Genomic DNA, 27,733 nt, shown 5'->3' on the forward strand with positions numbered 1-27,733 from the left:
CTTATCTACTTGATTCCCAACTTTCAGGGATCTATGTACACATACACCTAGATCCCTCTGTTCATCAACACTATTCAGAGTCCTACCGTTAGCCCTATACTCTACACATCTGTTATTCCTGCCAAAGTGAATTACCTCTCACTTTTCCGCATTAAACTCCATCTGCCACCTCTCGGCCCAGCTCTGCAACTTGTCCAAGTCTCTCTGTAAACTATGACACCCCTCTTCACTATCTACCACTCCTCCGACTTTGGTGTCATCAGCAAATTTACTGATCCACCCAACTATACCCTCATCCAGATCATTTATAAAAATTACAAACAGCAGTGGCCCCAAAACAGATCCCTGAGGCACACCACTTGTAACCACACCAACCGAAGACCAGAAGATCAGCCTATGATACCCCGGATATATGTGGTTCACCCCACCAGATGCAAGCAAATGTGAGGATGGTATCCTATGGGTAGACCTCAAAAAGAGTATCACCTCTGGATGTAACAACCAAAGAGTGGTGTACAGGAAAGATAATGGGAGCTCTGATTACTGCTCCCTAAGGACAACCCTCACTAATGATTGGTGGGTGTACACTAACCATGGGTGCATGGAGCTAGCCTGTCTAGCACATGGCCCAGAAAAAGGGCTGGAATTAGGAAAGAAGTGCCCCGGTAAGGTTATTTAGAACAAGTACATATACTAAGAAATTAAGAATGAGTTAAGACCAACTATCAGCACACCCATCCCCACTTGTCCCAAAACCACGCCAGGGCCCCAAAATGGGTTGATACTAAAACATACAGGGAAAATATTATTCAACAACACACACTACGAATTGGTACCAGTATTGGTAGATTTAGCCAAAACACAATTACCAGACTGATGTCGCTCCCCACTTAGAAAACTGAACCTCCACTTGACCCAGAGACTGCTAAGCCGAAAGACTGGGACACACGCGGGGGAAGAGACGCCCAGGTCAAAGGGGTGCAAGAGGGGGGAAATCTTGAATGATCTGGCAACTGCAGGGGTATCCACCATTAACACACTGGATCTGGCTGATTTGGATAATAAGCTCAGAGTCCTAACCCAACAAGTTAAATAGACCTCGGACAACTTAAATGAAAATGCTCAGCAAGATGCCAAGGGAGATATGGCAGAGAACAAGGCTAGTAGCCTTATGGTTACTATACTAGAAGGATATGCCCAAACTATTAATCAGATTGCCTGAGGGAGAATGGATAATGATGCCAGGCAACAGAACTGAACCCTACGTAGCACCTATGGGCAACGTATGGTCGAGCAGTTAAGAGAGAACACTGACCAGGTAAACAGGGGCAAGTTCCATCCTGGATCAGTGATGAACAGATTGAACATCTGTACCAGGGAAAAAGACACCCCAACATCACTAACTGCCAATTATGGCAACTGAGCAAGGTCTGGTCTAACGATAGTTGTAGAGGAACCCAGGGACCGCTGGAGATCTCAGTAATATTAAAAGATAAGGTAGGGTTAAGACTTTTTGAAGCTGAAAATATAGGGATTATTAAAAGAGGGATGTTGATGGGATACCAAGGGACTCTACCATATGTGGTTGAGAAAGGTGGGAAGCTCATAGGCTCCAGTCTGGAGAAATGTGAACACGGACAAAATGGTCGTGTGCACACATCTGGTGTATGAAAATGAACATGCCCTGTGTGGATTCAGAACAACCACTGACCTAAATTGTACACTGGAAATTTGAAATTTGGAAAGGATGTCACCCAGGTGGCTTACAGGGGAGAGGGAGAATATTGTATTACAACCTTGCTAGGAAAATTACCAGTATCGGGCAGCCATTTGTAACATGCACAACACTACCTTTTGCATTAAACCACAGATTCCCACCAGGATAGGATTGGTTGAGATGGTGGACATACACAGAAGAGAGAAAACACTAATAAACGTTGAGACATTCCTCACTATTTTGAAAAATCTGATACTGGGATAACACTTCTACCTGAGAAACTTCAACAAATTTGGACACAATTGATCACAGCATACAAGACCTTTGTCAAAGTAGTGCAACAAACAGGAGAAATAAAAAACATTAGTGAAATTAGAGTCACTACACGGTGGGAGGACCTCAGATTGGGATTCAAATGTCCAAATTCACCCATGGTTCCGTACTCTGTCACACGTGGCCATAATAGGAATCCTACTTATGGCAGTGTACCTAACCACCCTCACGTTTAAATTTGCCCGATGGAAGAAGAAATTTCTGCAACACTTGGACTCAGCAAGGGCCATCCAACATCGGGGAAAGGGTCTACAATCGAGAACCATGATACTCTTCCATCAATATTATAATATGTACAGTCACTTGTCATTTTGTACTGTTTATTGTTCTGCTTTGTATGTACTCTATTGATGTATTGATTCTTTATTGCTTCTTTTATTTACTTCATTTAAATTTATTGTTACTATTGTGGGTTAGGGATATACCATCAACCCCAGATTCAGGGTACTTTGTGTTGAGATGGTTTGGTAAGGATTGAGAGATCTGGTTCACTGAATCAAGAGGAGTGAGTGTGGTAATATAATCAGGGCCAAGTTTTAAGGCTGATTAAATTGGATATCCTAAATTAAAGAATTTAGGATCCTTGAGAAACACTATGGTAGACAAATCCCCAGGGCCTAAATTAAATCAAACACAGTCAAACCTCGAGCAGGCCAATTATACAAATACACAAATATGTCTGGGCCTGGCCCATCAATCATCCATCAATGATCATTGCACTCTACTGAGACCCAACAGGAGATCATCACATCCTTTTGAAATGCACCGGCCCAGATCAGGCCAGATTTTCTGTCACCTAGAGTTCCTGCAGTTACCTTATCTGGCAGTAGGTTACATGCAAGAAACAGCATGGAGATGAACACCTAGGGGTGGGCCCTGGTGTCCTGTCAGGCAGACATCAAAGTAACCCACTGGGTATTGGAACTCCGTCCTGGGAACTCACTGGCCGGAAACCAGAAAAGTTTCCAAAAAGGCAGGCTGGCAGGTGGATAAAGGTACACGTCCCAGACACACCAGCAGTGAAGACTCAATGAGGGAGGCAACCTTGACCATCCGGAAGACTGACCAGAGAAGGGAGGAAGGAAAAAGCTGCCATTGAGACTTGAGCAGAAGGACTCCAAATCCAGCCTGCAGTTTAACCAGACCACCTTTGCAGGTAGTATACTTGAATCTGGAGTATCCTCATGTTTTATGTGGATAATTTAAGGGGTTAATAGTGTTATTATTAATAAACTTACTGAACTTTTACTTGTGTTTGTCCTTTGTCCATCTTGCAATTAAGGGCACCGGGGTAAAACCTTGGAGTAAGCAAACTGGTCGAAAGTACCTGAGAATTAACAGGTACAACAGAATGTTTAAAAAGACAAGCCTCAAGGCTTTGTGCCTTAATGCAAAGAGCAGTCACAATTAAGTGCATGAATTAATCGTGTAAATTGATTAGATGGGTATGTTATAGTCAGGATTACGGAGACAAGGCTGCAGGGCAAGCAATGATGGAAACACCAGAGTTTTTCAGTATGTAGGAAGAACAGACAAAAAGGAAAACGTGGTGGGGTTATGTTGCTGATTATAGAGAAAATTAACACAATAGTGAGGAAGGACATTAGCTTCAATGCTATGGAATATGTATTGGTAGAACTAAGAAACACCAAGGGGGGCTGTACATAGGTGTTCATCTCCATGCTGTTTCTTGCATGTAACCCCCAAACTGTAGTGGTGATGTTGGAAATGGCATTAAACAGGAAACAGGAAATGGCAGGAAACAGGGGAGAGGGAGAATATTGTATTACAACCGATGCGATGAAGGAACATCTGTAATTACGGATGAATTTAATTTGCATATAGATTGAGCAAATCAAATTAGTAACAATGCTAGAGGAGGAATTCCTGGAGTGAATATGGAATGATTTTCTGGAGGTACCAATTAGAGAACAGACCATCCTAGACTGTGTAATGAGAAAGAAATAATTGGCAATCTAGTTGTCCAAAGACCCTTGGAGATAAGTGATCATAATATGATAGAATTCTTGATCAAGATGGAAAGCAACCCATTGATTCTGAAATTAGTGTTCTAAATCTAACTAAAGGAAATGATGATGAGGCACAAGTTGGCTATTATGGACTGCAGAATGTTACTTAAAGAGATAATGGTGGATAGGCAATGGCAAACATTCAAAGAGCACATGGATGAACTGCAACAATTGTTAATTTCTGTCTGGCGTAAAAATAAAATGCTAAAGGTGGCAAAGCCATGTTTACAAGGGAAATTAGAGACTGTATTAAGTCCAAAGAAGAGACGTATAAATTGGCCAGAAGAAACAACACACCTGAGGATTGGGGGCAGTTTAGCAAAGGAGGGCAAAGGGGTCAATTAAGAAGGGGTAAATAGGGTATGACAGTAGGCTTACAGGGAAGATAACAACTGACAATAAAAGCTTCCATTGGTGTATGGAAAGAAAAGGATTTAAAAAGGGAGGTAGAGAGAAAAAAGAAATTAAAGGCTAGTCAATCTGACTTTTAGCGGGCAAATTCTAGAGCACATTGTAAGAGATTTAACAGCAGAACACTTGGAAAACAGTGGCAGGATCGGACAGAGGTGGCATAGATTTAAAAGAAAATGATGCTTGACCAATCTACAGGAATTCTTTGAGGATGTAACTAATAGAGTTGATATGGGGAAACCTGTAGATGTGGTTTATTTGGACTTTGGCTTTCGACAAAGTACAACATAAAAGTATGTAAAATTAAAGTGCATGGATCGGAGTAATTTTCTTCTTGTTTGAAAAAGCGTGTAAATGCATTAGAAGCAGTTCAGAGAAGGGTCACATAACTCATTTCTGGGATGAAGGACTTGCCTTATGAAGGAAGGTTGAATGGTTTGGGCATCATCCAATTATGAATGAGGTGTCAAAGAAAAATAAAAGCACAGCACAGGAACGGGTCCTCAGACCCACCAAGCATATGCTGATCATGATGCCCTAACTAAAGCAAAAAAGAATCTTCTGCCATTACTTGATCCATACCCTTCTATTCCTTCCCTATTCATGTATCCATCTAGATGCCTCTTATATGTTGCTAATGTACCTGCTTCCACCACCTTCTCTAGCAGCGCATTCCAGGCACCCACCACTCTCTGCATGAAAAACGTCCCCTGTATGTTTCTCTTAAACTTTCCCTCTCTCACCTTAAACCTGTAACCGATACTACCACACTGGGAAAAAGCCTCCGACTATCCACCCTGTCTATGCCTCTCATTATTTTGTAGACTCTTAGATTTATCCGCCACTCTGTCTTTCCAGTGAAAACAATCTTAGTTTATTCAACCTCTCTTCAAAGTCAACACCCTCGAGACCAGGCAACCTTCTTTGCACTGTCTCCAAAGCTCCCATGTCCTTCTGGTAGTGTGGCGACCAAAACGGCACACAATACTCCAAATGTGGCCTAACCAAGATTTTATATAGCTGCAACACGATTTCTCAACTCTTCTACTCAATGCCCTAACCAATGAAGGCAAGCAAGCCATATGCCTTCTTAATCACCTTGGCCAACTGTGTTGGCACTTTTAGGGAACTGTGGGCCTGCACACCCAGATCGCTCTGTATGTTAACTTCCCTAAGGGTTCTACCACTTACAGTATAATAGCGTCATCTTATGGAAAGCATATAACATCCTGAGGAGAATTGATAGGGTGGGCAACCAAAGGCTGTTTCCTCTGTGGGAAAGACTAAAACTAGGGGACATAGGTTAAAAATATGAGGTGTCCTTTTCAAGATGGAGAGAAGGAGAATATTTTCTATGAAGGTCGTTAGTCTGTGAGACTCTTCCCTCAAAAGCAGTGGAGACTGGGTCATTGAATTTATTTAAGGCTGTGTTGGATAGACTTCTGATAGACAAGGGAATCTAGGATTATGTGGGCAGACAGGAAAGTGAATCTGAAACCACAATCAGATGAGTGATCTCGAAAAGCAGAGCAGGTTCGAAGGGATGAATGGGCTACTCCTGCTCTTCTGTTCCTATAATTCTTGGAGTGCATTACAAACCACAAATCAGTGGAGATGAACTCATAACAGAGTTTAATCAGTTGGACAATGTATTAATCTATGCTCTTGACACCTATCTGTGGCAGGAACTATGGGAGTGCTAACCAAATAACTCATAATAGACCTGTCACAAACTTCAATGAATATGCATTGGAAAGAGGATACAAACATGTTCTGCCAATAAGGCTGTTGATCCATAGCTTCAGTTTAAAGTTTTAAAATTTATTTATAGATGTCATAAGTAGGCTTACAGTAACACTGCAATGAAGTTACTGTGAAAAATCCCCTATGTGCCACAGACCAGTGCCTGTTCACTAAGTGTACACTAAGGGAGAATTTAGCATAGCCAGTACATCTGTGGGAGGAAACTGGAGCACCCAGAGGAAACCCATGCAGACATGGAGAGAATATCTGGAATTAAAAATCTATTGATGACCAAGAAACCATTGTCAGTTGTAAAAATCCATCTGGTTCACTAATGTCCTTCAGGAAAGGAAATCTGCCCTCCTGAGAAGCATAGAACATTACAGCACAGAAACAGGCCTTTTGGCCCTTTTTGGTTGTGCTGAACCATTTTTCTGCCTCCAGAAAACATAATTTAGAAAATATCTTCAAAATCAATGATGGCTTGCCCAAGTACATCTCCCCTCTAGCTGAGAAACAACACTGGCATGATATTCCTCAGGTGCAGCAGTATGTAAGGATATTTCAGCATCCTTCTATATCATTCATTATCCACCTTGTTCCATGCTAAAGCTACCCTGATATTAACATTAGCTAAAGAATTATAAGTAAATGTTTGTAAATATCTTGCTTTCAATTCACCCACTAATACAAGACCAGAGTACTTTCAACTCAATTTTCTTGTCCATGAAGACTTTTTTTTAAACTCTAAAGCAGAAATATTTAGTATACCCTCTCAGTTATTCTTGCTGATTGTTGACTTTTGAGTTGCTGTCGAAATATCGTCTCCTGCTTTTCTTCCTCTTCCTTTCGCTTTCTTTCTGCTACTTTACGACGTTCTTCAGCCAACCGTGCAATTTCTTCATTTTTAATTCTTTGCTAAGGTCAGGGAATAGTTAAATTAAAATATATGTTAAAAAGTTGCTTTAACATTGATGCATATATCAGCTAGTTCTAGATCTAAAGTTCCAAACAAGAGTCATATTGGACTCAAAACATTAACTTTGTTTCTTTCTCCACAGATACTACCAGCTCCGCTAAGATTTTCTAACATTTTTGTTCAGCTTTTTTTAAAACCATCTTCCATCAGATTCTTCAGTTCCCATGTTTTAGATGGGCACTCTTTGACAGGTCCCTATGTGTTTAAGAACATCTTTCCTAAACTACATGGGTCTGATTTTACCAAAAATTCGCGCCCGTTTTCAGGCGCAAAATTGAGGTAAATTTGGGCATCAGGCCTGTAAAGCGACCTGCACCCAAAACCAAGAAGATCGTGCCCTTACTGACAATGTGGCTGCAGATCCAGTCTGCACCCCAACGGGCGGCACAACAATTTAATGAACCGCGCACCCAACTCTACCGCTAAATCCCATTTTACCGTCTTTGGATGCGTTCTGAATCCACGCTGTTACCAACCTGCAGAATAAAAATCTGAAGCGGATTTCTATTCTGCAGGGCAACCTCCGAAGCGGATTTCTATTCTGCAGGGCAACCTCCGAAGCGGATTTCTATTCTGCAGGGCAACCTCCGAAGCCCATTTCTATTCTGCAGGGCAACCTCCGAAGCCGATTTCTATTCTGCAGGGCAACCTCCGAAGCCGATTTCTATTCTGCAGGGCAACCTCCGAAGCCGATTTCTATTCTGCAGGGCAACCTCCGAAGCCGATTTCTATTCTGCAGGGCAACCTCCGAAGCCGATTTCTATTCTGCAGGGCAACCTCCGAAGCCCATTTCTATTCTGCAGGGCAACCTCCGAAGCCCATTTCTATTCTGCAGGGCAACCTCCGAAGCCCATTTCTATTCTGCAGGGCAACCTCCGAAGCCCATTTCTATTCTGCAGGGCAACCTCCGAAGCCCATTTCTATTCTGCAGGGCAACCTCCGAAGCCCATTTCTATTCTGCAGGGCAACCTCCGAAGCCCATTTCTATTCTGCAGGGCAACCTCCGAAGCCCATTTCTATTCTGCAGGGCAACCTCCGAAGCCCATTTCTATTCTGCAGGGCAACCTCCGAAGCCCATTTCTATTCTGCAGGGCAACCTCCGAAGCCCATTTCTATTCTGCAGGGCAACCTCCGAAGCCCATTTCTATTCTGCAGGGCAACCTCCGAAGCCCATTTCTATTCTGCAGGGCAACCTCCGAAGCCCATTTCTATTCTGCAGGGCAACCTCCGAAGCCCATTTCTATTCTGCAGGGCAACCTCCGAAGCCGATTTCTATTCTGCAGGGCAACCTCCGAAGCCGATTTCTATTCTGCAGGGCAACCTCCGAAGCGGATTTCTATTCTGCAGGGCAACCTCCGAAGCCGATTTCTATTCTGCAGGGCAACCTCCGAAGCCGATTTCTATTCTGCAGGGCAACCTCCGAAGCCGATTTCTATTCTGCAGGGCAACCTCCGAAGCCGATTTCTATTCTGCAGGGCAACCTCCGAAGCGGATTTCTATTCTGCAGGGCAACCTCCGAAGCGGATTTCTATTCTGCAGGGCAACCTCCGAAGCCGATTTCTATTCTGCAGGGCAACCTCCGAAGCCGATTTCTATTCTGCAGGGCAACCTCCGAAGCGGATTTCTATTCTGCAGGGCAACCTCCGAAGCGGATTTCTATTCTGCAGGGCAACCTCCGAAGCGGATTTCTATTCTGCAGGGCAACCTCCGAAGCGGATTTCTATTCTGCAGGGCAACCTCCGAAGCGGATTTCTATTCTGCAGGGCAACCTCCGAAGCGGATTTCTATTCTGCAGGGCAACCTCCGAAGCGGATTTCTATTCTGCAGGGCAACCTCCGAAGCCCATTTCTATTCTGCAGGGCAACCTCCGAAGCCCATTTCTATTCTGCAGGGCAACCTCCGAAGCGCATTTCTATTCTGCAGGGCAACCTCCGAAGCGGATTTCTATTCTGCAGGGCAACCTCCGAAGCGGATTTCTATTCTGCAGGGCAACCTCCGAAGCGGATTTCTATTCTGCAGGGCAACCTCCGAAGCGGATTTCTATTCTGCAGGGCAACCTCCGAAGCGGATTTCTATTCTGCAGGGCAACCTCCGAAGCCCATTTCTATTCTGCAGGGCAACCTCCGAAGCCCATTTCTATTCTGCAGGGCAACCTCCGAAGCCCATTTCTATTCTGCAGGGCAACCTCCGAAGCCCATTTCTATTCTGCAGGGCAACCTCCGAAGCCCATTTCTATTCTGCAGGGCAACCTCCGAAGCCCATTTCTATTCTGCAGGGCAACCTCCGAAGCCCATTTCTATTCTGCAGGGCAACCTCCGAAGCCCATTTCTATTCTGCAGGGCAACCTCCGAAGCCCATTTCTATTCTGCAGGGCAACCTCCGAAGCCCATTTCTATTCTGCAGGGCAACCTCCGAAGCCCATTTCTATTCTGCAGGGCAACCTCCGAAGCCCATTTCTATTCTGCAGGGCAACCTCCGAAGCCCATTTCTATTCTGCAGGGCAACCTCCGAAGCCCATTTCTATTCTGCAGGGCAACCTCCGAAGCCCATTTCTATTCTGCAGGGCAACCTCCGAAGCCCATTTCTATTCTGCAGGGCAACCTCCGAAGCCCATTTCTATTCTGCAGGGCAACCTCCGAAGCCCATTTCTATTCTGCAGGGCAACCTCCGAAGCCCATTTCTATTCTGCAGGGCAACCTCCGAAGCCCATTTCTATTCTGCAGGGCAACCTCCGAAGCCCATTTCTATTCTGCAGGGCAACCTCCGAAGCCCATTTCTATTCTGCAGGGCAACCTCCGAAGCCCATTTCTATTCTGCAGGGCAACCTCCGAAGCCCATTTCTATTCTGCAGGGCAACCTCCGAAGCCCATTTCTATTCTGCAGGGCAACCTCCGAAGCCCATTTCTATTCTGCAGGGGAACCTCCGAAGCCCATTTCTATTCTGCAGGGGAACCTCCGACGCCCATTTCTATTCTGCAGGGGAACCTCCGACGCCCATTTCTATTCTGCAGGGGAACCTCCGACGCCCATTTCTATTCTGCAGCGGAACCTCCGACGCCCATTTCTATTCTGCAGCGGAACCTCCGACGCCCATTTCTATTCTGCAGCGGAACCTCCGAAGCCCACTTCTATTCTGCAGGGGAACCTCCGAAGCCCATACTCCTCGAACACCCTTCGCAGGACCCCTAACCACCCTGGCAGACCCGACCCCCTGGGAGGCAGACCCCCTCCCGGCAGACCCCCACCACCCCTGCGATCGGCGCCCTCCCCCGGAAGGCAGATCCCCTACTCCCTACCCCCCACAGGAGGCAGCACCCACCCAACCCCCCCCACGCCCCACCCAGCTAGAAAAATGGGCTGAAAAATGGCAGTGGAGTTTAATGCAGACAAGTGTGAGGTATTGCACTTTGGAAGGACAAACGAAGGTAGAACATACATGGTAAATGGTAGGACACTGAAGAGTGTAGTAGAACAGAGGGATCTGGGAATACAGATACATAATTCCCTAAAAGTGGCATCATAGGTAGATAGGGTCGTAAAGAGTGCTTTTTGGAACATTAGCCTTTATAAAACAAAGTATTGAGTATGAGAGTTGGAATGTTATGGTGAGGTTGCATAAGACATTGGTGAGGCCAAATTTAGAGTATTGTGTGCAGTTTTGGTCAGCTAATTACAGGAAGGATATTAATAAGGTTTAAAGAGTACAGAGAAGGTTTACAAGGATGTTGCTGGGACTTGAGAGACTGAGTTATAGAGAAAGGTTGAATAGGTTAGGACTTTATTCCCTGGAGTGTAGAAGAATGAGGGGAGATTTGATAGAGGTGTATAAAATTATGATGGGTATAGATAGAGTGAATGCAGGCAGGACTTTTCCACTGAGGCTAGGAGAGAAAAAAACTAGAGGACATGGGTTAAGGGTGAAGGGGGAAAAGTTTAAAGAGAATATTTGAGGGTGGGGTGGTTCTTCACACCAGAGTGGTGGGAGTATGGAATGAGCTGCCAAACGGAGTGGTGAAAGTGGGTTCACTTTTAACATTTAAAACTTGGACAGGTACATGGATGAGAGGGGTTTGGAGGGATATGGTCCAGGTGTAGGTCAGTGGCACTAGGCAGAAAAATGGTTTGGCACAGTCAAGAAGGGTCAACAGGCTTGTTTCTGTGCTGTAGTGTTCCGTTTCTATAGTTCTATTTCTACCTACCATACTATGTTGTGGTGCCCAGGTAAGTGTGCCTAATAATGCACAGCTTTTTGCTGTTTATAAATCAGGCAGTCCTCTAAATAAGTATAATTGAAGTCTTTCACATAGACCCGGAAAGTTAAAAATCATCAGTTCAGAAGCTGCAAAGAGCCAGATAAGTATGCAACGCCAGAAAAATATATGGGTTAGTCTCAGAAGAAGTGATTTAAACACAAGTAATTACATTTATACATTTAAATGCATTTCAAGTGTTACATGATTTTCTTCAGAATTTATCAGTACAGTTTCTTAGATTCATACGTCTCAAATCAATGTTAAGTCCAAAAAACTGTAAACTGCTCATCGATAGATGAGATACTATTTCTCCAGTTTGTGTTGGACTTCACTGGAATACTACAGCAGGTCTAGGACAGAAATGTGGGCATGGGAACAGGGTTAAAATGACAAGCAATGGGATGGTTGGGGTCACATTTGTGCACTAAGCAAAAATGTTCTGCAAAGCAACCACCCAGTTTGCTCTTGGTCTCCTCAACATTGAGGATATTAGCAGCAAATATAGTAGGCTACATTAGAGGAGGAGCAAGTGAAATGGTGCTTCACCTGAAAGGAGTGTTTGGGGTTTTGGTGGGTGAGGAGGGAGGAGGTAAGGAGGCAGGTGTTCGACCTTCTGCAATTGCAAGGAAAGGTACTGTGGGTAGGAGATTAAATGTTGGGGATGAAGGAGTAGACCAGAGTGTCAGAGGGAACAGTCTCTACAGAATGCTGACAGGGGAGATGACAGGACGTTGTGTTTAATGAATGCACCATGCTCGAGTTGGCGAAAATAGCAAAAGGTGACCTTTTGAATGTGGAGAGTGGCTGGGTGAACAAGTGAGGGAAAAAGCAACCCTGTCATGGTTCTGAAAGTGGGAGGAAGAAATGAGGGCAGAGGTGCTGGAGATAGATCCAATGCGGTTGAGAGTTGAGGTCAATAAGAGTTGGAGGAAAACTCGGGTCAGAGAAAAGGAAGACACACTTAAAGCACCATTTTGGAAGGCAGTGTCACCAGAACAGATGCAAGTGAGGGAGAGGAACTAAGGGAATGGGATGAAGTCCTTACTGGAAGCAAGGTGTGAGGAGCTATTGTCAAGCTGCGCGCACTGCTGGGAGTATAATGAATAATGGTAGACGATCTATCACCAGATATTAAGATTGAGAAGTAAAAGGAGGGAAGTATCAGAGATAGACAACATGAAAGGGAGAGAGAGGTGGAAATTGGAAGCAAAAAATAAATAAATTTTTCCAAATCCAGACGAAAGCTTGAAACAATGCCAATACAATCACCGATGTACCAGAAAAAGTGTTAGCAATAGATTAACCGAACACCCAAATATAAAAAGGATAAATTACAAAAATGGAATTCTCAAGAAAACAAAGGTATTTATCATGCACAACTAAATGATGCAGAAGCTGCTGTTATTGTTGCAAAAACATCACTGAAAGGTCAAAGCTTTTTAAGCAATGTTAAAGACTATGTACAGCCACAGAAAGGTTTCCAGAGACAGTTTCTGGGGACTCCCAATGGTTACCAGAAGTATTAAATCATTATTTTGAATCAGATTTTAATTTTGAAGGCAATTACCCATTAGCAGGATGTTTCTTGGTCAGTAGTAAAATTTAAAATGTTACAATAAATGAAGATATCTTCTCATACAGAATTAGCTTCTGATTCATCCAATGCTCCAGAAAAAGAACAGGGGTGATTTTCCCAAAGAAAAAGTCAACAGGCAGGATTTTTCAGCCATGCTCACCCTGAAACTTGAAAATGCTGGTTGAGGTCAATGGACCTTTCAGTGGTCCATCCCTCGCCCGCTACAATTCCTGTGGCAGGCGGTACAGGAAAATTCACCCCAAAGTATCTTCCTGTTTTCCCACTCATTTTTGGGCAAGCTGAGTTTCATGAATTTATGGCACTCTGTGCAATACAGAGGCTGTCAGGTGACTCACACCAGCAAACAAAGGAGATCAGTTGACATCCCCTGATTGCTGGCTTCCTGACCGGAGCTCACTAAAAGGATTTAAATGAAAAATGAATATTTAAATTACACAAAAGAAATAGCCCAGGAATTTTGAGACCTGTTGGCTGCCAGGCAAGAATTTGATCTTTTTGACTCCTGCTTATATTTCCCACCCCGCTATGCTAATCGACCAGCCTCTTGTTAACATCAATACCAGCTCACTAGAGTTCAGGACTATTCCTTCAGACCAAAAAAAAGACCAAAAAGCAATATAAAGCAGTAGAAGGTCAAGCATGACTTCTCAGCAAGATGATCATGTATCATGATTTTTATTGAATTTTTTGAAGAGATTACTAGGATCAGTGCTGGGAAATTTCCTCTTCACTATCTAATTTAGTAACTTAAATTAAAACATCGGAGGAATAATGTAAATGATACAAAGATTTGGGAAATTGTTAGGATTGTAGGAGATATCAAAATGCATTCTGAAAATTCAAGTGGACAATGTTTATTATGCTTTTTCCATCAACCGAGTGATCTCTTCAAAAAATTCATTTAAATATGACCTTTTTTCTGAGAAAGCATGTTTGATGTTCCTTCCGAACAGAATTGTCTACCATTTCCAAACCAGAAAGGATCAGCTTCAAGATCAATGCAAATTGTTGGCCAAGTTGAAGCTGAATGCCCCCACATTCTTTCACAGTGACAACAGGGTCTCTAGCAGGCCTACCCAGGCAGGAAGCATCTCAGTGTGCAAACCTATCCGTCTGTTCTTGAAAGCCATTTCATTGGAGTCATTATCCAAGTTCTCTGCAGTAGAGCTTTTCTATGACTTTGTCCTTCAGAAATCTGGCACACAAGCTCTCCTTTCCTCCTCCCCTGCCTAGATAAGGCCACTCATGGTGACCTCATATCTATACAATTCTCTAAAGTGCTTTCAAGTGTCAGATGAAGTGAAGGTACTTCTTTATCAGATGCTCATTTGTGCCCTTGATCATCTGGCTGGACTGACTGGCCATATCACAGCCCTTGGGTATCTGAAAGCATAAATGCAGAAGGGAGAGTTAAGGGGAAAAGCAAGAGGTACGTGGTCCCACGATGTGCAGTTTGTATTTCATACCAGAGTACAGATGATCTGTTCTGTAGAGGATTATTTAGATCCGAAACATTAACTCTGTTTCTCTCTCCAGAGATGCTGCCAGATCTGCCAAGTTTATCCAGTACTGTTTCTATTTCAGATTTCCAGCATTCACAATATTTTACTTTTATAAAGATGATTAGAATTTGACAAGGTGCATGAGTCAGGAAGATACCATCGTCCTGCTGATCCAGATAATGCTTGTTACAAAGTCCTCAGTCAACAGTGAGGAGATGGTGGTGTACTGGTAATATCACTCAATTATTAAACAAGAGGCTCTTACTAAAGTCCCAGAATTCCACTATGGAAGCTGCTGAAATTTAAATTCAATAATTAAATCTGGAATATAAAGCTAGTCTCAGAAACTGTGGCCACCAAACTATCATTGATTGTTGCAAAAACCCATCTGGCTCACTAGTATCCTTTAGGGAAGGAAATATGCCACCTTTACCTGGGCTGGCGTACATATGACTCCAGAGTCACAGCAATATGGTTGACACTTTAGTGCCCTCTGAAATGGCCCAACCAAGCCAGTCAGTTCAAGGACAAGTAGAGATGGGCAATAAATGCTGACGTTGCCAGTGATGCTCACATCCCATGAAAGAAGAAAAAAGTCACTGAAGCATCTATGATAGAGCACTGTCTCTTCCAAGGTCCAAGAGATGCAAGTGTGTCTGCTCCCCTATGATCGTCTGCATCTTTCTCCTGTTATGTGCCACCTTGCTCTGAAAGTGAAAGGGGAGGTTGTCATTGAGGATGTTGCATTGTGTTTGAGTGATTTTCCCAAGATAGCTGAAGAGATGTAGAACAAGCAATATTTGTGAGTGAGGCCTGCAGCAGTAGAAAGTGATCAAAAGTCAGATGGAGCAAATGAATGTTAGGCATGTGCTCTAATTGCTGAAGATTGCTGTTGGGAGTGTGATTCCGTAAGTGGTGTCTTGGTTGGTGATGTGGTACATTGGAGGCGGAATTTGAAGATGCATTCAGCAGCCAGGTCCTCAGCTTCATTGCATTCACCTCATAATTGCTTCTATTCCTTTTTTTTTGTGTATGCCTGGAGAGCCAAGGCTCTCCTCCTTTCCATCTTCTATAATAAGGCCTCAAGTGCTACATCAGAGAATCTGTTAACCCTCCCTCTGGCCTACTGCTCCAATTATGCTCTTTATTCATCATAAGAAACATTTTCTGAGACACTTCTAATACCTGCAGTTAAAATGCATTTCCTTTTAAGAGCAGACTTTAAGAAGTTCAGGCTGACTTTAACTTTTGCAAGGTTGGTGCCCACAATGTCCCCTGCTGAGCATGCAGCCAATTAATAGCAATGAGCTACATGCTGTAATCATGGAGACAATAAGTCAGCGGAGAGTTTGCATGCTGATGCATTACTTCTAAAAACAAAGGGTGAATGAACATTGCACATTGGTCATGACTGCTGCGAAGACACTGAGCATTCACTTTCATAATGCTTTTGAGTGTTTCTTGGTCAGTAGTAAAATTTAAAATGTTATGATAAATGAAAATATCTTCTCATACAGAATTAGCTTCTGATTCATCCAATGCTCCAGAAAAAGAACAGGGGTGATTTTCCCAAAGAAAAAGTCAACAGGCAGGATTTTTCAGCCATGCTCACCCTGAAACTTGAAAATGCTGGTTGAGGTCAATGGACCTTTCAGTGGTCCATCCCTCGCCCGCTACAATTCCTGTGGCAGGCGGTACAGGAAAATTCACCCCAAAGCATCTTCCTGTTTTCCCACTCATTTTTGGGCAAGCTGAGTTTCATGAATTTATGGCACTCTGTGCAATACAGAGGCTGTTTGAAGGAGTATTACAGAAAAGGCCCATAGAATGGTTTCAGCACAGGAGGCCATTCTGCAAGTCACGTATGTACTGACCCTCCAAGAGCAACTCAGTTAGTTCCACATCCACTGCTTTTTCCCCACATCCCTGCAGTATTTTTTTCTTCAGATAATTATCCAATTCCCTTTTAAAGACTAATTGAATCTGCCTTCACCATATTCTAAAGCAATGCGTTCTGGGGAATGTGGTATCATATTGATATTGTGACTGGACTAGTAATACAGAGACCATTATTGAATGGTCAAATTTGAATTCAATAAATATCTGGAATTAAAAGTCTAATAATACCAAGAAACCATTGGTGATTGTCATAAAAAAACACCTAGCTCATTAATGTCCTTTAGGGAAGGAAATCTGCCATCCTCATCCAGTTTGGCCTACATGTGACTCCAGATCCAAAGCAACGTGGATGATTTTTAAATGCCCTCTTTCAGAGATTTATGGCCTTGGCAATTGCGCAGTCAACAATGAGAGAGATTAAAATTGAGACTCTAATGTTTGGAGAGCTATTTGGGCAGGAGCAGGGCTACCTGCACAGCAGAAGGAGATTAGAGTTGGAAGGAGTGGGATCATGGATGGAATTCAAAACAAGGATAACAATTGTAAAATTAAAACATTGCTTAACCAGGAGTCATTGTATGTTTACAAACTTACTGCTGTGTCAGTTAGGATATTATTTGTAACTTTGGTTCAAAGGTTTTTGGTACTATGCCTGATTTCAGGGATTCATAACTGGTGTTCTGAGAAAGATAGTCTGCGAAGTGTCGCCAGTTCAAGAATTTGATAGGAAATTGGAGATTTGATCGGAGGTTGGAGATGGGACAATAGTTTGCAAGGGTGAAGCAGGATAAGATTTGGCATTTTGAGAAGGAAGATGATGATAGTAGATTTAGAGAACAGAGGAATAGTATCTGAGGAGAGTGAACCATTATCAGCTAATATTGAAGACAGGAAGAGAAGCTGGATGACAGCAGATTAGTAGGAATGGGGTTTAGAAAGTAACAGATGGGACTCATCGACAAGTTGAGTTCTGAAACAGCAGGAAGGGAGATAGGAAGACAGTGGAGCCAGATGCAAATTCAGAATTAAGACAGGGGAAACCTTGGAGGACGTTTGTCTTGGTGGGCTACAGAAGAAAGGGAAGCAGCAGAGAAAGTGGAACAGATGGTCACAAAGAGCAGAACCCTTGAAATGAGAACTAAATTCTGCAACTTGTGCCACACCACTCCCTTTAGACTTCAACAACTTTAAGTAGCAGTATATGTCACTAAGCATTTCCACTGCCATAGCATCATGCAACAGAAATAAATCAGCAACTAATCTCAGGGAGGTGAATGATCCCCTGAAATATCAGTGGTTATGATGGGGGCGGGGGGGGGGTTGTGTGTGTGTGAGAGTGAGTGAGTGAGTGAGTGTGTGTGAGAGAGTGTGTGTGTGTGTGTGTGTGTGTGTGTGTGTGTGTGTGTGTGTGTGTGTGTGTGTGTGTGTGTGAGTGAGTGAATGAAAACACCTCCAGTTGCTGAAAGCATGTTCATCTAGGCAAGGTTAATGAAAGGGCAATTGCTGCAGTGTTCAACTCTAAAATAGCTGAACTACAGTCAAAGTAGTGTTAAATACTGACCAATATCACAATCTATCAGCACTGCATACTTATGCCACTAATAGCAATGGTAATAGTGCCCATGCTATTAACCTGCCTAGTCCACATCTGAATTTTGTGGGGCAACAATGTTGAATTATATTCAAAACTATGCATACAATGTAGATGTAATTCAACACCTCTATTATATATACATACAAACACTAATAAAGGCCAGGAAACTATTCAAGCCCTTGAGCCCATGTTGTCATTCTACTTGTAAAGTTACGTATACTTCTTTGTACTGGACATCACCTTGAGGAAATAGTAGCTCTCAGATAACTCGTTTAATTATCCTGAACACTCAATTAGATCCACCCTTAATCTTTTACAAATTAAGAAAGGCAAGCCTACTTTATGCAACTTATCCTCATAATTCTTTTAGCCCAAGTATCATTCTGGTGAATCAGCATCATTCATGCTCCAAAGCCAACATACCCTTCCTGAAGTGTGCGTTCATAACTGAACCAGACCCTTGTATAACTCACAGAGCTTCCACTCCCAGAAACTGATAAACAAATTGAGCACAGTCCAGTCATATTTTGGACTGAAACAGAAGAGTACCTCTTCTTCTTTTCGGCGTTTCTTCTCTTGCTCTTCTTCAAGTTCTTTTGCAATTCGTGCCCTCTGTTCAGCTAGGCGTTTCTCCTCTTGTTGCTCTTCAAGTTTGCATTTTTCACGTTCTTCCTCTGCCTTGCGTCGTTTCTCTTCAATCTGGAATATAACAAAAATTAACTTAAAGCTCTTCACTTATAAATAAATGTTTTGTTCAAAGCTGCTTTTTATTTAAATCTCCATACCCCCCAAAGGGAGGAAGAAATTCATCCTTAAGGAACTGTTCCTCTAAATTTTCAAATTAACTCATCATTCCAATTTTGCTGTATCAGATCTTCATGCTAATCAGATCTTCAGTTCTTTAGCATGGGTACTAAACCATTCAGTTCTATTTGCTCAAGACTTAAATTAATTTACTCAAAGAAAATAAGACATAGTGAGTAAAAATGTATGCATAAATTATAAAAGTATCAACTTTATTCTCTGAAAAATGGCTTGGAGGACTGCACCCATGGAGCTTGGTTCATTCCCAAAATAATTTCTGAATTTAATCAATTTAAGAAATTGAAAGGATAAAATCTCAATTATTTTTCATAATGTTAGGAACTTCCACAGTAAATAACAAGAACTGACAGCAAATGTAATCCCCCTTAGCCTAAATTATTATACTCTGCTTTTTGATATTCATCTGAAGTTACGGTACCATGATGAGAATTCAGGGAATATTTTTGCCTGCTTAACTCCGGCATTGTGGCAAGTTCAGCAACCACTTTCAGGTAACTACGTGAGAGAGCTATGAGCCAACTGATAAACTGCTGCATCACCAGCTAAACTTGTTGGCAGCCTGAGTTATCTGATGCAAAAGAAGATGGGAACCCTAACTCCAGTTGGTCAAAAATCTTCATTAGCAATGAGAGGTATTAAGGTAATTACAAATGACCAGTGAAGTTTGCACTGTACTACAGTTTTAACACCTTTTCATTTTTCATCTATCAAAAAGTAGCAGCATTTGGTTGACATACACAATGTAAACTTCCATCAATTTTAAGTCATTTATTTCTTGTGAAACAAAACTGTTGAGTGAATTCATAATTAAACAAGGATTAGCAAACTGGAATTCATTCTATATTTTCTTGTCTAACTGCTTAGCAGGAAAAATCAAAGGAACATTGGGGCTAATTTAACTTTAGTCAGGGTCAATTTTTTGAGTCATAGCAAAACACATAGCAGAGTACTTGTAATATATCCAGCCATGAAGCTGTTCTGAGACATTAGTGTCTTGATTTAGAGTAACCTGGCCAAGTTAATATAGATCCTCAAAGACTTACCTTAGGTCCAATGGAGAGAGCTTAGTAAACAAGATTTTTTAATAAAAATCACAAAAACGGTTAATTATTTACAGTAGGTAGTGTCTTCCTCTTTCTTTGAATTCAAGTACACCTCTATCCAAGTACCAGATTACATACAATGGATTCGCTCCAAGAATGAAGTTATTATACAGAAGAGATGGTGGATGCTGGTTCAATTGTTAGGTTTAAGTTTGAGATAGACATTTTTTACTGAATGGGGGTACCAAGGGACATGGGTTTAGAAGCAGGTACATGGAGTTAGGCCATAGATCAGCCAAGATCTTATTGAATGGCAGAGTGGGCTTAAGGGGCTGAATGGCCTATTCCTGTTCCTATGTTCCCACATTCTACTCAATATCTGATGTAACTTCTCTTAACCAAGCATAATGTGTAACTGTCAAAAAATAGCATCGATCACTTGCTTCCAGATGAAGCAGAAACAGAAAAAAATAAAATAGTTCAATGGGATATGAAAATTTCTCTTCAACCACATTTACTTGTAAGCGTAGATATTCTTTGTACTTTTGTTGCTCCATTACTTTATTTTCAAATTGCGGTTCGTTGAAAGCATTTCCTTGGGAAAGCTGTGCTGTATTTGTAAATGCAAATCCTACAAAAAGAAAAAAAAAGAAAAAATATTAAATGGCTTAATTTGCTTCACTTTCAGAACATCTAGAAACATACACTGAAGAAATAACTTAAATGGGTTAGATTTGTTTTAGAGATTTGACCAAAATCAAAACAGTCAAACTGGGGGACTTGTTAATCATCTGAAACCAAAAGACAGCCCAGAGCTTTGAACACTAATGGTCATATTTTAGCGAATTTCAGTACCGTATTTTTCAACATGCTAGAAAATATGAGGCAATACTTGGCCACCCTCTAGATAGGATGTAAATACACTACTCAGGAATCTTCCTGCCCACATTCATGCAACAATTTTGATTTTGATTCCCGATACGTTCCAACTCCTACTGGAAAGCCCTTGTTCCTTACAACCTAATGTGTGCCTTAATTGGCCAAATAGCTAGCCAATTTGTGACCAGCTTGGTATATGTTCAAATGTCTTTACTCCAATTTTGGATAGTTGCAGGACAAAACACTTTGTCTAACCATGTCTTAGGTTATAAATTAGCACAGATTTATTAATCAGTAGATGAATAGTTGTTTGGTATTACAGAACTCAAGTATTCTGAAAATCAAAAATGTTGTCAAAGCTTTTCATCTTGCACTCATCAGGAAAATCACAATACCACTGCTGGCGAAATAAACTTTGTACAATGAGGAGAGTGCTGACTGGTTGGCAAGTGGATTCTGATTGGTGCATTCTCCATGACAATCCCCCTGCCAATTAATGGTGACAGTTAACTGTCAAGCATTGTTTGAAAATATAAACCAGGCAGCTTGACTCTAATTGATCAAAGCATTGACCTGAGGAATGAACCAGTGAATGGATGCAGCTTTTTTTGTTTAGCTGAAATAGGCAGAGTGTGTGTACATGTTCTTTCTGTCTGCAAAAAAGAGGTCCTAGCATATCAATATATGTAGCCTCTAGTACATGCAAATGTGCCACACTGTGAATAAGGCTATTTGGTCATGTTGAGAGATATGTCCAATGGATTCAAATTTGGACTATTCATTGAGAATGGAATGGATTGCTCAAAAGTAAACTTTAAAAAAACTTGCTGCACCTGTGTAAGAGCCACGAGCTGCCAGGTGAAATATATGACATCATTCATCCTCATGGTTTGTTGTGTCTGCATTTGTGTTGGCTCTTCCCAAGACACCCAGAAGTGATTGCCTTTACACCCAATCTTATCTATGATCGATTCTTACACAGCCTGAATTGGCCAAACAGTTGGATGAATTGGTACATCCAGTTTTCAATAAGTTTTTCAGATACACAGTGAAAGATTCCTTCACATTTATGAAGACTGTACAAGACTGGCATATCAATAGCAATGTTGTGTCTAAGTGCTCATTTGACATTGCTGACCTATTCACCAATGTTCTACTTAATGTAGCCATAGATATTTGTGCTGCATCACTATATCATGATGATTTAGACCCGCCACCATTATGTGAATCAGAATTCATTGAGCTTACGAACTCTGGAACTTGTATTAAAGTAACCAAATAGATGCAGACCAAATAGATGGCATTGCCACGGGATCCTTTCTAAGTCCAGCAATCGCAAAATCGTTGTTGAGTTCCAAGAGAAAGATGTTTTTGATGGAATAACACCTATCCTCCTATTCCCTGCATACTTCCAACATAGAGATGACATGTTTGCTATATTTGAATCCGTTGCAGCATCTAATAATTTATTTGCATTTATTAATGAGCTCCATCCTGCACTCAAGTTCACCTTTGAAATGGAGCAGTCAAGTGAACTCTCTTCCCTGATGTACTAGTTTGGAAATCTGCCGGGTGGTTTCCTACCAGGGTCTATTGCAAGCCTACCTTCAGTACACAGATTGGGATTCTTACAGTTCCACATGATAACTCTGGGGGAGGGGAGATGTGAGAGGATCTGGAAAACTCTGTCTGAAAGGAAGGTACAGCAGAAATCCTCAACATTTTAGAAGCACTTAGCCGAGCACTTTGAAATGCCATAGCACACAAAAGACTTGGGAAATGGGGACAGAATGGCACAGACACAATGGGCAGAAAGGCCTCTTTTTGTGCTGTAAAACTCTAAGATTGTCTTTATTGGCAACCTTGTAAATAGGGCCCAAGCCAATTGTTCACCAGGCAAATTTGATGCTGAAATAGAGTGCCTCAAAGACATCTTATGGGATAATGGCTACCCTGATGGCTGAAGGCCATCACTTACAACCCATAAAGTTACCCAGTCTATCTCGGGTGACTCTGGAAGGGCAAGTTATCTAAAACATTTGAGTAACACCTGAAGCTAGCTGTTTCCCATTGTCACTATGCAGTAGCAATACAAGTGGTATTTGCCACGAAGCCAAAAAGATGTTCTGCCTATCACACAAATGCGTAATGCGGCATATGAATTTCAGTGTAACGGGGGCCGCAAGTCCCAAAAACTGGCGGATTATTTCAAATAGCATGCCACTTGCATTGTTCGCAACAGACAAAGTACAGACTGTGCTCAACCAGCCTCAATCTTCAATTCTATCAACCTCAACCTTCTCTGTTCCAAGAAGAAAAACCCGAGTCTATCCAATCTTTACTCTTTTCTTTTAAATTCTTTTAAATATCCTCTGCTCTCTCTCCAGTATAATTAAGTTCTTCTTGTAATGTGGCAATTAGAACTGCACACAGCTACTTCCAGCTGTGGCCTAACTAGTTTTTTGTACAGTTCCAGTATTACATCCCTTGTTTTGTATTCTCCATCTCATCCAATAAAGAAAAGCTTTTCATATATGTTCTGTAGCACCTTATCCACCTTTCCTGCCACCTTCAAGAACCAGCGGACATGCACTACAAGGTTAAGGGGAAGTCGTGTTTGACGAATTTATTGGATTTCTATGAGGATGTGACGAGTGCGGTAGACAGAGGGGAACCAGTGGATGTGGTGTTTTTAGATTTCCAAAAGGCGTTTGATAAGGTGCCTCATAAAAGGTTGCTACAGAAGGTTAGGGTGCACAGAGTTGGGGGTAAGGTGTTAGCGTGGATAGAGGATTGGCTGTCTAATAGGAAGCAGAGAGTTGGTATCAATGAATGCTAGTCTGATTGGCGGTTGGTGACTAGTGGATCACTAGTGGATCCCCCAGGGATTGGTGCTGGGGCCTCAACCATTTATATAGATGATCTGGAGAAGGGGGCTGAGTGTAGGGTGACAAAATTTGCTGATTAGTGGAAAAGCAAATTGCGTGGAGGGTGTGGAAAGTCTGCAGAGAGATCTGGATAGGCTGAGCAAGTGGGTGAGGACCTGGCAGATGGAGTATAATGTTAGTAAGTGTGAGGTTATCCACTTTGGCAGAAATAATAGTAGGAGGGATTATTATTTAAAAGGCGAAAAGCTGCAGCATGCTACGGTGCAAAGGGACCTGGGGGTCCTTGTGCACGAGTCGCAAAAACCCAGTCTGCAGGTGCAGCAGGTGATCAAGAAGGCGAATGGAATGTTAGCCTTAATAGCAAGGGGGATAGAATATAAAAGCAGGGAGGTCTTGCTGCAACTGTACAGGGTACTGGTGAGGCCGCAGCTAGAGTACTGTGTGCAGTTTTGGTCGCCGCACTTGCGCAAGGATATACTGGCATTGGAGGTTCACTAGGCTGATACCAGAGATGAGGGGGTTGGACTATGAAGAGAGACTAAATAGACTGGGTCTGTACACATTGGAGTTTAGAAGGATGAGGGGAGATCTTATAGAGACATATAAGATAATGAAGGGGTTGGATAGTGTAGAGGTAGAGAGATTCTTCCCACTTAGAAAGGATAGCAGGACTAGGGGACACAGCCTTAAAATAAAGAGGGGGGGGAGTGAGCAGTTTAGATCAGAGTTGAGGAGGAACTTCTTCACTCAAAGGGTAGTGAATCTCTGGAATTCTCTGCCCGTTGAAGTGGTGGAGGCTACCTCGCTAAATATATTTAAGTCACGGGTAGATAGGTTTTTGACAGACAAGGGAATTAAGGGTTATGGGGAGAAAGCGGGAAAGTGGAACTGATCCACTTCAGATCAGCCATGATCTTACTGAATGGCAGGGAAGGCTCGAAGGCCTACTCCTGCTCCTATTTCTTATGTGCTTTTGCTCTTATGTTAGGTCTCTCACTTCCTCTACCTCTCTTAATATCTTCCTGCATATTATGTATTCCTTTGCACTGTTTGCCTAGGACTAATAAAGCTGTTGGTCAATCAGATACAGAAGACAGAGAAGAGTCCCCAGTTAATCCTCCCTGCAGTACTTTATGACTGCAGGGTGGGTTGGCACGGAACATGTTGGTTTCATGCTTATTAGTTTCTGGGAGCAGGAGCATGCTATCCATGCCTGAACCCCCACATTTTTCATCACACGATCAGTACATTCATCCATTCTACAGTCTTTCTCCCCATCTACACAGGTAGCAAGAATCTTGCCTCTGCAGGACAAAATCAGCAGCCGAGGCTACATCATCACTGAATTCTGGTCATCTGGATCTGCCTGGCATGCAGCCATGCCCTCCTGACCAACTCTAGTTCTGCCTAACTGTTAACTGCAACAAAGTGCCCAAGTAATCTTTTCTCTCCCTGACATTCATCCTTCTCCCTCAGTGTACCCGAACAGGCACCGGAGAGTGGCAACTAGGGGATTTTCACAGTAATTTCACTGCAGTGTTAATGTAAGCCTACTTGTGACACTAATAACTAAACTAAAAACAAACTCCTGCAACTCAGGGTCCAATGCTGCAATTCTGAGCCAAAGTTACAGAAGTTGTACACACTTATGGCAGATATGGTGTCTGGGATTACACTGCATTCCACAAATTCCCACCACCTGTAGTTATGGCACAATACCATCCTTGCCACATCTGTCTAACATTATTTATTTACTTACTAATTTGTAAATAAGAGAAAGTCTTTCTCACCTTGCAGACAAAAGATGATGATACATCGGAAGCTGCGTAAAGGTTTCGTTGCACGCAGACATGACTGCTTCATTACTTTTTTCATATTCTTTCACAGGATCTGAACATAACTGGCTAAGCCAGCAATAATTGCCATCCCTAATTGCCCTTGAGAATGGGGTAGGTAACATGGCCTCCTGAGGTCACTGCCTGTGTGGGAAGTGGATGCACCACCCAGTCGCTCAGGTGGGAGGTCCAGACACAACTTACTATAGAGGACAAGCTGCCTGTCTTCTCTGGGACGCCTCTCAGCATCCTGGGATGAGAGCCACAGCTCCTCTGTCTCTCTTCCAGTCACCGTACCATCATTAGAATATCCGACGAAAGAGGAGTGCCCAGCCACGTCACTGAGTGCACCCGCTGAGGCAGAGACTGCTCAGGTCCTGCCGGTAAGCAGACAACCGCCAAGGGCATCTGGGCAAACAAGGCAGCACAATAAATAATTTGCCTCTAAATGCTGCTATCAACAAGGGATTTGGTGGGTGAGGGGCACTATAGCACCTGTTAACATAAACTTGAGCACAGCAATGGGTTTGCATAGGCAGTTTATATTTTTGGTAACTATTACATGTATAAATCATTCAGATTGAATGCTTCTCGTTTGTTTTAATTTAATGTCATGAAGAAAAATGACTATTTTGCTTAAAAGCCCCGAGAGTCCTGTGTATTTGATGGTTTTTGCCTCAAATATCTGGTGAAATAGTTGGGGCAGCAAACTTAATTACTAAGGTAGTGATTCACTAGGTTCATTGCATAGTTATGTATGAAATGTTTGGGAAGGAGGCTATGCCCTCAATCTCAGATGGAAGGGAAGCCTTCAAAACCCAACAGTATAGGAGGAGACCATTCAGTCCATCAATGCTGCACGGACTCTCCAAAACAGCATCCTACCCAGCCCCTCCCCATCTCCACAATCCTGTGTATTTCCCACAGCTAATCACCCTAACCTATATATATTTGGACACTAAAGGGCAATTATCTGTGGACTTGGCAGCCTTGCTAAAGGAACATCAAATCAAGGCCTTCCTGGGGTCCCTGCTTCCTGAAGCCTCCTCATTTCAGCCTCTTTTTCCTCACAATTTGCCTGCCCAGGTTCTGCACCTGAGTCATCATAGAGGAGGAATCCAATAATGAATCCACACCTACCTCTGTGTCCTCCTGGTCCAGTGGTTCGCCTCTATAGAGAGAAAGATGATGCAGAGCACAATAAACAATGATGATAAATGACACTCTGGCGGAAACTGCAGAGGACTTCCAGATAGGGGGCTAGGGGATTTTCAGGGTAACTTAATTGGTGTTAATGTAAGCCTTCTTGACACACTAATAAATAAAACTTAAACAGTCCAAGCATCAGAACCTCACTTGTAGCAAACCTACTGTCTTCTCCATCACTGCACTTATGGAGACATGGCAATGATTGGATCGTTCCTCAGCCTCTGTCCATGAGTGCATGAATGGAATCATCAGTCACCTTTTGAAGAGATGCCTCTTGTCAGCCAACAACTATCCATCGAAGCAAGCTGGAGCCATGAACAGCTTTCATGACACTCATGAATGTCTCAGTATAGGTATCATGGAAGTTGCCAGGGCACCTCACACAAACATGTAGAAGATGGGTCCTACGGTTGCAAACAACCTGAACATTTATGGAGTCAGACCCCTTCCTACTAACAAAGGCCTTGATGACCACATGGGTGTGCAATCAATAGCACCCTGGATGCAAGGGAACCCTGCAATTGCTGCAAAGCCTCTGGATGACTCAGCCTGGCTTGCTTGGTCTGTCCTGAAGTGGATCAATGCGCTAACCCACCTGAACAGAGCGTCAGTCTGTTGACTGCTTGGAACAGCTATCTGTAGCAGTTTGGGAGACTCCGCAAAGATCAGTCACTGACCCCTGGAAAGATCCAGATGCTTAAAAGTTAAGTGCAACAGTGACTTTGAGAGCCAGAAGCATTGTGCGTCCACCCACACAGCTGAAGGCTACCTCCAGCCCAATCATCTGGCAAGTGGATGTGATAGCTTCCCTTGAAAGTCAGAGTCAACTATCCAAATAGTTGGATTGCTGCATGTACACGCTGGCAGTTATTATTTGTTGTCGTCTAGTGGGCCATCCTCCTTGCTGACCCTGAATACGCTGCGTCTGTGCCTCTCCTCTGAAGTGATGCCTGTGACTACCTGGCCTCCTCTCTCTTTAACTTCCATCTTCCTCCT

General features: G+C 42.7%; 1 protein-coding gene across 6 annotated transcripts in view; it reads right to left on the reverse strand.

Moving 5' to 3' along the window:
- cspp1a (centrosome and spindle pole associated protein 1a) overlaps positions 1 to 27,733 on the reverse strand; it is a 213,804-nt gene that overhangs the window by 71,646 nt on the left and 114,425 nt on the right. For all 6 annotated transcript variants that reach the window (XM_080194128.1, XM_080194129.1, XM_080194127.1 and 3 more), the window contains 3 exons: positions 20,445 to 20,557; positions 18,608 to 18,757; positions 7,006 to 7,152 (listed from right to left, as the gene is read on the reverse strand). In XM_080194128.1, coding sequence (XP_080050254.1) covers positions 7,006 to 7,152; positions 18,608 to 18,757; positions 20,445 to 20,557 — 410 coding nt within the window. The remainder of the gene's footprint in view (positions 1 to 7,005; positions 7,153 to 18,607; positions 18,758 to 20,444; positions 20,558 to 27,733) is intronic.

Source organism: Carcharhinus amblyrhynchos, chromosome 8 (genome assembly GCF_965287045.1).
Source record: "Carcharhinus amblyrhynchos chromosome 8, sCarAmb.v2.hapA, whole genome shotgun sequence".
Lineage (NCBI taxonomy): Eukaryota > Metazoa > Chordata > Chondrichthyes > Carcharhiniformes > Carcharhinidae > Carcharhinus > Carcharhinus amblyrhynchos.